This window comes from Suricata suricatta, chromosome 15 (assembly GCF_006229205.1).
Source record: "Suricata suricatta isolate VVHF042 chromosome 15, meerkat_22Aug2017_6uvM2_HiC, whole genome shotgun sequence".
In the NCBI taxonomy this organism is placed as follows: domain Eukaryota; kingdom Metazoa; phylum Chordata; class Mammalia; order Carnivora; family Herpestidae; genus Suricata; species Suricata suricatta.
The window spans coordinates 63,688,932-63,700,731 of NC_043714.1; the positions used below are offsets into that span (position 1 = coordinate 63,688,932).

An 11,800-nucleotide genomic window follows, 5' to 3' on the forward strand; every position below is an offset into this window, starting at 1 on the left:
TTGTGGGGAAGAGCACTGGGTGTTGTATGGAAACCAATTTGACAATAAACTATTACCCATTATCAAAAACACACCACCTCTTCCTACTAGAAAGAATAAAGTAATTTGGAAATATGTTTTAGGCCAAACCATTCAGCATCAAACAAATCAACAAAACCCAAATGTAGTAATCACAAGATCATATTGATTAAAAAGAGTAATTTTTTCAAATAAAAAGCTATACTTTTGAGTTATTCTACTGTATAATTAGCTTCTATCAGAAATGAATTTCGTAGTTAAAACATTAAGCATTAAAAAAAAAAAAGCTCATCATCTTGAAATTCAGAATGGTCATTCAGAAAAATTTTGGAAGGTTTCTATTTATATAAAAATTTTAAGTGATACCATGATTTTCTCAGAGATAAAATTTCCTAAAAGAAGCAGGATTAACATCATTAAAGTTAAGGCTTGAGCTGTGTTGTTTCAAAAGGTCTACATGTCCCCTCGTCGGCCACTAGATGGCAGGGGTGCAGGGGGGGAAAAGCAGAAAACAGGATTAGAAGAAAAGATTCTTGGATACCACCTGTGTTAGTAGTTGCTAATATTCCTTAAGATTTTATTTACTTATTTTAATGTTTATTTTTTGAGAGAGAGAAAGAAAGAGACCGTGCGTGCACATGCAGGAGGGGCAGAGAGAGAGGGAAAGAGAGAATCTCAAGCAGGTTCCACACCATCAGCATGGAGCCTGATACTGGGCTCATGAACCATGAGATCACGACCTGAGCCGAAATCAAGAGTTGGACGCTCAACCGACTGAGCTCCCCGCGTGCCTCAGTAGTTAGTAATTGGAATATTCTTGAGGGAAGTATCCTGAGGCGACCAGGACAGTTATGGCCCCCTCTCACCCTCCCCGCAAATGCACATAAGCTGACACACTATGGTGAGGCTCGGGAAGAATTATGACCCCATGAACCACAGTATAACAACCCCTGTGGCCTGACCTTAAACTTCAAGAATCAGAAGCCCCAGGTCCAGAGAAGTTAAGAATGTTGCCCAAAGGAGCACGAGGCTAGAGGCACTGAGACCAGGCTTCAGAGGCTCAGCAGCAGCGTCCTAGCATCTAAGGACAACAGCATCGCTGGGTTTTTACTCTGTGTGTTTCCAAGAATTTGTGTGTATGTTTCAAACACATCAACATTTCTTCTGCAATTACCGTTTTTCTCCACACGGGTTAGGGGCTTCACTCCCGAAAAAACATCGGCAAGTTCTGTCATCCGCTCTGAGCCCTCCTTCTTGTAATGCTCCCATTTGGCTTGCTTTTCTGAAAGCATTTGCTTGAACATCTGTTGAAAGAGACAGAAGAGATTTACTTAGAGAAAATCCAAATGAGGCAGTTTACAAAGAAAGCCCCGAGTGAAACCCAATTTATTATAAAAATATACCTCTAAAAGTAGCATTACCCCTGACGTCATCTCTTATCTTAAGCTGCACTTGTAAAAACTGAGGGGCGAAGCCAGACCACTGCATTGGTTTTCAGACCAACTGCGTGTTAAGCATCATCTCATCATCTGGATGGCTTTAAAGCACTGGGATTCTCAAGCTCCCCGCCCCCATGAAGATTCTGGTCCAGAAGGTCTTGGGTAGACCCAGGAACCAGAATTTTTAATGTGAAATTAAACCTGGTGGCCACTGCTTGAAGGTCCCTTTCCAAGTAACAATTTCTGTGGTTGCATCTATTTTAAGGTCAGGGAAGCTGAGCATTATCATTGTCTGATGAGTAGAGAATGAACTAAATTGCCCCCAAAAATCTTTTCTTTTTGATCACATAGCAGGTCTATTTATTAATTCACTCCTTCATAAAATTAAAGTCTTATAAAGAGTTGGGCAAAGGAGGAAACGGTATAACCCAAGGTTTTGCTTTTTTTCCCCCTTGAAACAAATTTTAAAAACATATTTAAGGTATGTCGCAAAAGGACAGGGATTTATCTCGCTGGGCTCTTAAGAGGTATATGTGACAGCATACGGATTTTTCTCTTAAGAAATTCTTCATTCCTTTGCATTGACATGAATGTTTAAAGATGAAGCCGTCATTGTAGATGAAAGGATCAAGACTGGTGGAATTTCGTGGAGCCAGAGAAAAGAGAAATCTTGGTAATCAGGCAGGATGATTCAGCAATATAATGATAGGATGAGGAACAGTAGGAATTATTTATAGAGACTGTCCTGTCCTTTGGAATGCCTAGGATCGATCAGTGCCATCTCACAGAACAGCAGTGACAAAAATAACACGGCGAGGCCTTCATTACAGACCAAAGAGCTTGAAGCCCCTAAAGACTCATTCCCAGGTTGACCTCAAAGGTTTCGTATCTGGTAACGGAATTTGGGACAGGGGACGGTCCTTAAGTTAAGAGATGCACCTTCAGAAAAAGATTAGAAGATTAGTGTGTTTCTAGAAGAATCAGAAGGTGACTCTAGAAAAAGGGCTGGGGTGGAAGAGACGGAGATAAAGATTAAGGAACCGAGCTGAGAAGTCAGACAGTAAACATATCTTTGTTTTGTTCAATTTGTATTGGGTAGTTGTTTTCATCTTTCTACCAGATCCTTCTCTTCTGAAGATCTTGAATGAGTTGATCTTCTTTTCTCTCCAACAGAACAGACAGAAGGAAGCTGCCCATTCTATTCCAACAGATTCCAGAAAAAGATTAATGATTAGAAATGCAGGTGCAGTCGGGCAGATGACCTAGATCCGTCCTGATCCTCACATGATGACACTAAGCTACAGAACTCGTGGGTAACTGGTGCCCTGCCTTAGGATCCTAACTGGGCGGAGTGCACTGATCCCTCGGGGAGACTGTCACTTGCCTCTGAAGTTTGCTTTGACCCACAAATAAGTAGCCTGATTCCTGCTCTTGGGTCTTTCTTGGTTTCTTGGCTTAATCTGTCTCTCTTCCGCAGTGTACGGAGGGCTCCTTGATGGGAGGGCCTTGCCTTATTCATTTTGAATTCCTAGCACCTCTGGGAACAGAGCAGGCATTCTATAATGACTTGCTATTGAGAGAGAAAATGTTAACATTATGAAACAGATCAAGAAGGGGTAGCGTTTCTCTGATCTCACGAAATTATACCCAGGCAAGTAAATGAATAGCACTCAATGCAGCAATCAGCATGATGTTAATAATCAGCATTACTTTTCCTTAGCTACTTAATGGGGGAACACAGTGTCCTTGCACACCTAGAAGATAAAAAACTAGCAGACACTAACCAGCCTGAGGCAAGGCGAGTATCAGTTTGGAATGGGCCTTAACATCCACGGCTAGCTCCTGGGCCCACCTGATCCAAACCTCCAAGGTTACTGGTTATAGAACGTAAGCACTCCTGGGTATCCACCATTTTTATTATGCCCACAGAGGCTCTTTTAGCCATCAGACTAACCGACCTCAGAAGTTCCTCCAGGCGAGCTCAAAATCCTTAAAATCCTTAAGTAAGTGGACCTTGTTTAAATGCAAATCGTCCACCCTACTTAAAAGACCTAACAACAGGTTAGAAATCCTACAAGGCCTACGTGCTCACCTTTTGACCTCATTTCATACCATACCATTTATCTCATTCTCTCCCCCCTAGCCAACTGGTCTTTCTGGTCTTTGAACAGGTCATGGTTTCCCTACCCAAGGGGACTTGGGCATGTTCTGTCCTCTCTCCGCAACGGACTCTGGAATGCTCCTGACCTTTGTCTTAGCTAACTCTGAAAGGTTCCTTCTTTAGGTCCCTTCAGAAGCTCTTGCTTCTCTTCTCAGAGACCTTGGGGACAGCGTCTTTGACTTTAGGTTCTCAGAGAACTATGTTCCTTTCCCATAGAGCACACACCTCAGTTTGTAGTCACGTTTTCATCAGTGCGATTCTCTGGTTAATGTCCATATTCCTCACTAGACTGTCACCTACGTCGTCCCGTGCAATTTTCCCCATCCCTGTATCCCCAAAGGCAGTAGGCACTGAATGCCTGTTAAATGTTTAATCCTGTCCTTTTAGTATAAAAAGGATCTCAGACAGCTAGAATCTGTAGCCTGCCTGAATCAGAGCCTGTTACTCATTACTGAATCCCAATCCTTTAAAACATATTTTTAAGCACAAAAAATCTAAGATGTTGGTGGTTATTCATTAAAGATCTTTACCTCTTTGAGTATAAACTCAAATTGTGCAGTGTCCAACAGCAATTGAAAGAGGATCTTGGGATTGTATCTAGAGTCTGTTAGAATCTGGTCCTTGATCTGACGAAGGCGTTTGTTGTTTGGGTCATAGGCTAGAAACAGGAAGAAAAGAGTTCCCAGTTTATTTGCTGTGCAGAACATATGAAATATAAAATGAATTCTTAAAAACTTTCCTTCATTTTCACTCATCTGAGGCATTTAAAAAGGTAATAAGCAAGATGTGAATCAATAACATGTGATAAAATCAAGTACAGTAGATGTATGCCGTGAAGTAAGTACAACCAGATTTTTGAACATGACAATTGGATCTGACATGGAATGTCATCCATGAGACCACTGGATGGAGAAAAAGCAAACTGCAGAATGGTATTCCAAAGCCTGGGTGAAATGCCTCCAGGAGGCCTGAGGACTAGAAAGAACATATGCAATTCCTTCCTGCACATCATAACTCAAACAGGTAGAAACTAAATAAGCACTTTTTTTTCCCACGCATGACTCACAGTCAGATAGGTAAATCATTTGTTTCTGGTAAATTACGACCTTGTGCAATCGGGTCAGACAACTGCCAGGCGCAGAAATGGAACACAGATGCAGCTGAAGGTAAGTGCACAGAACGATGGCAAGCAGAGGGTGTCCCCGAAAGGGTGCAAATCCAGGAGACTACTGGCCCCCCGGATGCAGGCACGGCTGTCAGGCACAGCCCTAGGGAAGACGAAGAGGAGGCTGAGTCACTGGAAAACTACAGTTGGGTTTATGATAGGATAAAGCAAGGGCCTGAGTTGTTTACGTGCCTGAGAATGTACGACTTTGGTAAAGATTACGAACTGACTCAGCGTGGTAAAATCCTCGAATTAGAACTGGACTATATGGACTGACCAATGTGACTAACACCAGACCCATCAGATGATGAAACCTCAGCCACGGCATTCATGCTGTGAGTGAACCGTAAATTGGAGAGGGATCGAGGCAAAGAAGCCAAGTGAAAAAGCAAAACAAAACTGGAAAGCAGCGTTTTTGAGAAAGATTTAATGGCTGGAGATTTCTAGGATGAAGAGAGAAAGCTGAGGAGAAATTCCACATATTTCCAAAGCTACGAAGGATGAAGATGTCCACCCGCTGCCGAGCACCCGCGGGCAGTGGGACCAGACAGAAGCTAGCGGGAAGGTCTTGCCTGGAAGAGTCGTGAGCCGGGCTCTGTGTTACCAGGGGAGGCTTCAGAATAATCTGGAGGGGACAGTTTGCTTTGAGACACGGCCTTCTCTAAAGGAACGAGTGCTGAAGGCAGTTTCTGTCTCAGGGTGGCTCTCAAGCAAAGTTTTTTGATGAAAAACAAAGGCCAGGAGGCCTTACGGGGCTGCTGGATGACAACGACTCTTAGAGGGAAGGTCACTCACGCAGCTCTGGGTGAGGGAAGCCATCGGGTAACCGACATTGACCCAGGCTTCGCTAAGTACGCGGAACCATGTCAGCTCTGAACGAGCTCAGGTTAGTCCAAACTACTTATTTTTCCATTAAACCAGAGTTTTTTTTTAAGTCATAGGCGTACAGACCCTGTGGTGGCATTTCACACAGTCTGTGAAGAAACTGAACTTGACGGCCAACAGCGTCTCCAAGAGGACTGTGGGCCAGAAAAGGTTAGACCCGATCTACCTTTGAGGCACTCAGGTTCAGCCTGTTTATCAACTCTGTGGGCCCATGTTTTCTTGTACTTCCAAAATCACACCCCCCACCCACCATCATTTCTCCAGTCTAGAAGTTCTTCTTTTTACTGTGTGGAGCCTTCCCCAACCACCTTCGCCCCACGACCCCAAGCAACATGTCTCTCCTGCTCTGGAAGAAATCCTACCAAGGGTCTGTTTCACGCATTTGGCTCTTATTTACAGGCTTGGCTCTTGCATTAGTTTCTGCTGTAACAAATGACCACAGACGTAATGGCTTAAAAGGACACAAAGGTATTCTCTTACAGCTCCGGAGAAGAGAAATCTGAAATGGGTGTCACTGGGCTAAAATCAAGGAGGCAGCAGGCCTGTGAGGTTCTGGGGGAAAATCCTGTGCCCTTATCTTTTTCAGCATCTAGAGGCCACCTGAATTCCGTGGCTTGTGGCCCCATCCCGTCTTTAAAGCCGTGAATGGTCTGTTGGGGCTTTTTCATGATACCACCTCTCTAGTTCTGACTCTTCTGCATCCCTCTTCCCGACTGAAGGACACTTGTGATTATCCCGGACCCACTGAGATAATCCCAGATAATCAAACCTGACAGAGAGGTTATTCAGGTAGGCTGCTGACTTGTCCAAGAAGACACAAAAAATGACCAACTTAAGAAGGAACTTGATTCTCATCCAACGGCTTAACGATTTTTGCACCACGGGGCAGACCTTAGCTCTGGAGGCCTTGACGTGGAGCCACACAGATGAGCACGCCTTTCGCCCATTACCTGAGTCTGCTGTGTGAAGCATCAGCCATCGGATGGCCACGTTACAGTCTCTCAGGCAGTTTAGGAGCCTTGGGATATTGTCCAGAACCATCTCTTCCCTTAAATACCCTTCTTTCAGAAATTGTTGCACTTGAGTGTGTACTCTTTCGCTGACGGTAGCGTATCTGCTTGACTTTGGAAAAGAAAAACAAAACCTGAATTACATTTTCCAAAAAAGTAAATTACTTTCCTAGAAAATGAATCCCATACGATGAACCCATTGACAAATAACCTTTCTATAGGAGATGAAAAGCATCTGGACCATAGTTGGTAAGGCTCCATGGCAAGTGGTTTATTGGGCATTTTTGAAAACAGCACTGGACTCAGAACCAAGAGAATCCAAAATCCTACCTCTAGCTATGATTAGATATTGGTGTGACTTTGGAGTTAACCTCTCCCTACTGGTTTCTTCAACTGTTAACTAAAGAACCAGATCAACTGGTTCCCAGGGCACCTTCTATTCTTAACTTGATGGAAAAGAAACCTAAAGGCTCAACTGCCTATTCTTCCCACAATTACTGACAAAGGAGGCAGAGCACAAATACTGGGAGAAGAGACTTCTACAGGTAGATGAAAACACAATGAAAACACACCTCCACGTATTTTTCAACCCAGTGAATTTTCAAACCAGCCTTTGGGGGACTTTGGTCTTTCTACTTTCCTTGAAGCAAGAGTCACATGTTAAACATCATTAGTTTCATCAGGTTAGTTTAAGGCTATCATAAGGTGTTTCATCAGCGGACTCTGAAATCTTCTTAAAATGGCACCGGAGAGAAAATGCAATTTTGGAAAGTAATTACAGTAATGAAAAAAATTAATGCTCTGATGCCAGGAAGCATTGGAAGAGTCACTTTCTCTAATATATTTCCAGGAGACATGCCAAAGTTGAAATTATTTTGTGCATTATTTATGGAATTCAATTTACTTGAATAGAACATGCCGAAGTTCTTGGAGTCAATGTCATTCTGTCTGCCCTGGGAACTCAAGAACTCAGCCCACCAGCTGAGGAAGACGACCACTTAGAAATGTCAACGATGCTGCCCAACAAAAAGATCTGCATTGCTCTATTTACTTAGGAATTTCCTCCTGCCCTGTGTTATCAAAAAGACAGACTGTGAGCATTTAAACTTTAAGGAGAGGAAGGTCTTCAGTCTTCTTGCTGGTTTCACACATCAGAAATGATAAATGTAAATCACAGTGATGCGGGCAGCTCTCTCTGCCCAGAGGTCCTGTCCCTGTGTCTTAATAAAAACACCCTCTTGCACCAAAAAAAAAAAAAAAAAAAAAAAAAAAAGATTACCCTGAAAAGACATGTTGCATACACTCAGCATCCTACCTCAACATGCATCCTACCAATGAAAACACTAAAATTCCTGCTACCCGTGAAAGCCATTCCGTCCATGACCACACGGTCTTTAGCAATAATAAACAAAGTCAGCTGGAGACATGTGACATACTGATTTGTCTTAGGACGCTGAATCTTAGGACCCAAGTCTCCCATTTACATATACCATATAAGTTAAAAAATCTGTAATTACCCATCTTAACAGGATGCGCAAAATTCGCCTTTCATTCATCACTGCACTAAAATGTCTATGTGGACATTTTCATAATTCTTTGGAAACTCTACTCATTTCCTACCCCACAAAGCAGGCTTGTAGCTGTGATAGAATCCTTCTCCACTGGCCAGCACCTACCTGTTCTCTGACGTTTGAAAGGTCCAGAGTATTGTTTAAAGCAGTTTTTGCAGCTTTGTAAGGATCCCAAGCGTCCGCTAGATTAACCGTGATCCCCATGTAAATACTAATTACCTGAAAGAGGACACATTCATCCAGGATGTTAAATACCGACTCATTTGGAGGCAAAATTACAGAAGACACTGCCCACTCCTTTTGGTTCAAATCCCACTACAGTGAAAACCGCAGTTTGCCAAAGACACAGGTAAGCGTTCTTTCTTAGGGGCGCTTTGGAACAAGGCTGACAAGAGCCATTCGTGGGAAAAAGACTAAATCAAGATTGACACAAAAGCAGGCTGACTGAACAGTGGCTTCCTCAAACGTTTTCACCTTAGCCTTTAACACAACTCAAAGCTACTGAAAACTTCAAAGGACTTTGTTTTTTTCAAATGGGGTTATATCTATAGATATTTACCCTGTTACACATCACAACCACGATATTTCAAAAAGTGCTTATTATTTCACTTCACATAACAGTACGCCCTTTACATGCTAACGTAAAACTATTTATGTTTTTTTTTTTTTTTTGAGAGACAGGGAGAGACAGCGTGAGCAGGGGAGGGTCAGAGAGAGAGGGAGACACAGAATCCGAAGCAGGCTCCAGGCTCTGAGTTAGCTGTCAGCACAGAGCCCGACGTGGGGCTTGAACCCACGAACTGAGAGATCATGACCTGAGCTGAAGCTGGCTGCTTAACTGACTGAGCCACCCAGGCGCCCCATAAAACTATTTTTAATTAAAAAAAAAATCAGACTAAAGGTCTTCCAAGAAAGTTCTGTGAGAAGAGTGGCATCGCTTTTCCAATTCTTCGAGTCTCCGCAGCGTCTGGCCTGACCGCAGACCGCTGGACTAGGATGCGGCTGCCGCAGTCGGTCTCCTGCAGCACCGTCTGCCTCGGGGCCTCTGCAAATGCCGTGCGGACTTGAGAAAGGCTGACGGCACAGGGCACTTCATTCTACCTCACTGGCCCCTTGAACGAGTCCTGGGGACCCCTAGGGCCCCCCAGTTCACTTAAGAATCCTTCGACTCAAGGAAACAAAGTGTTACTTTTGCGGTTCTTTACCCACCCACTTGAGTCTGTATAAAATTGAGATTATTTGTCCCTTGAAGCTTTGCTCAGAGTTGTCTATGAAATCCCGTGGTCCTGGGGGTGCTCTGGTGGGAGGTGCTGAGCAGGCGGGTCCCAGCTCCGTTTCTTCAACAGTCACTGGGCCTGCCATGCCGCGCTTTTCTTCTGGAATCGGATCTGGCCGTTTTACTTTTGAGAAAAATTTCAATTTCTTCAGAGTTTTCCAATATATTGGCATAAAGTTGTTTCGAGGTTTTTTGATTGATAACTTTAAAAATTCTTTATTGTATCTTGGGTCTGCTTTTTCAATCTTAACATATTTAAACTTGCCTTCTCTTACCCTCTCTCTGGTCAGTCTTGCCAAATATCTATTTTATTACTCTTCAAAAAACCAGCCTTTGTGGTATTGATCTTCTCTTCATTCCCTTTTTGTCCAGTACATTGCTGTCTGTATACTTATTGACTTCCTTTCATTCTGCCTTTTCTAGCTTCTTAAGCTTAATCTCTAACTCATTTATTTATTTTTTAAGGATTTAACCTTTGAGTAATCTCTACCCCCAAGATGGGACTCGAACCCACAACTGTAAGATCAAGAGTTGCATGCTCCACTGACTGAGCCAGCCAGGTGCCCCTCTAACTCATTTACTTTTACTTGTTCTTGTTTTTAAAATAGAAGTATTTTAAGATTATACATCCACCTTTTTTTTTTTTTAATGTTTATTTACTTTTGAGAGAGAAATAGAGACAGAGTGCAAGCAGGGGAGGGTTAGAGAGAGAGGGAGACACAGAATCCGAAGCAGGCTCCAGGCTGTGAGCTGTCAGCACAGAGCCTGATGTGGGGCTCGAACCCACGAACCAAGAGATCATGACCTGAGCTGAAGTTGAACAGACTGAGTCACCCAGGCGCCCCTACATTAACCTTTAAGAATAATTTATGGTCAAAAAAAAAAAAAGATTAATTTATGGTCATTCCCATAAGTTTCCCTTTGTAGTGTTTTAAGATTTCTTCATTTATACTGTGATTTCCTCTTGAACACAAAAGTTAGTTTTTGCCAAACATTTAAAAATGTCTTTAAAGTGTTGGTTTCTAATTTAATTGAGTTACAGTAAGAGAATACAGTCTCTAGACTAACTTTGTTTTAAGCCTTCTTGACTTTGTGACCTATTGTTACCCAACGTTTACATGTATCCTTTCAAATACACACAGAACATCCATGATGTGTTTCTGGGAGAGCAGGATTATATACAATAAGAAGTATGTTAAAATTTCCCATCATGATTATGGTTTTCTCCATTTTTATAGGTTATTTTGAGTTTTTGCTTTATGTGTTGTATGTCACCAGGTATGAATTTATGAATTTACCTTGGATTATTCTTTTCTAAAAATTTTTGTTTATTTATTAATTTTGAGAGACAGACAGAGTGAGAGACAGCATGGGTTGGGGAGGGGTAGAGAGAGAGGGAGGGAGGGAGAGAATCCCAAGCAGGCTCTGCATCACCAGCTCAGAGCCCGATGTGGGGCTTGAACTCATGTAACCGTGAGATCATGACCTGAGTCAAAACTGAAGACTCAGACGCTTCACCAAGTGAGCCACCCGGGCGCCCTGGATTGATTATTCTTTTTAATACCATATACGATCCTTCTTTATCCCTCTGAGTGTTTTTCTCTAAAGTTCTCTATGGTGTGATATTAGTATTTCCTTACTGACTTTTTACCGGGTGGCATTTGCATGGCATCTCGTTCTCTTTTTAAATTCCTTTACTTTTACCATGCCGGGGGTGTTTTCCAGGAGGGTCTCTTGTAAACGTCACATAACTGGGTTTTGACCTTCCTTAACGCTAAACGTGTCGCTGTTTCTCTTTATAGCACTACGGTCAAAACTCTTTATTAAGCTGAGGCAAATGAAACCAGATTATCGGAGTTTTCCTCCTGGTTGCTCAGCATCTAGCTCATAAGCCTGACGTGTTTGTGGGGGAAGCATAACCTCTCACTGAAGGCTCCCTAATCACAGTCTGTGACGCAACGGCCTAGTACGAAGGGAAATGGAGTCTGCTCCCTGAGAACAGGATCCAACTCACTGAACTTTATCCAAACCTCTATGTACAAAGAGAACATCTCATCTATACTGAGTATGTTAAGTCAGCCTTATGTTTCTAAGAATTGAGTTTTGGGGCGCCTGGGTGGCTCAGCTGGTTAAGCGTTCAGGTCAGGTCATGGTCTCATGGTTTGTGAGTTTGAGCTCCGTGTTGGGCTTTGTGCTGACCGCTCAGAGCCTAGACCCTGCTTCAGATTCTGTGTCTCCCTCTCTTTTTGACCTGCTCGCACTCTGTCTCTCTCTC

The 11,800-nt window shown here is 42.9% G+C and overlaps 1 protein-coding gene across 1 annotated transcript in view; it reads right to left on the reverse strand.

Moving 5' to 3' along the window:
• WASHC5 (WASH complex subunit 5) overlaps positions 1–11,800 on the reverse strand; it is a 55,185-nt gene that overhangs the window by 36,433 nt on the left and 6,952 nt on the right. Inside the window, exons 6-10 of the mRNA XM_029923323.1 lie at positions 9,227–9,294; positions 8,355–8,468; positions 6,619–6,790; positions 4,149–4,276; positions 1,193–1,322 (exon numbers count right to left, since the gene is read on the reverse strand). Of these exons, the coding sequence (XP_029779183.1) occupies positions 1,193–1,322; positions 4,149–4,276; positions 6,619–6,790; positions 8,355–8,468; positions 9,227–9,294 (612 nt within the window). The remainder of the gene's footprint in view (positions 1–1,192; positions 1,323–4,148; positions 4,277–6,618; positions 6,791–8,354; positions 8,469–9,226; positions 9,295–11,800) is intronic.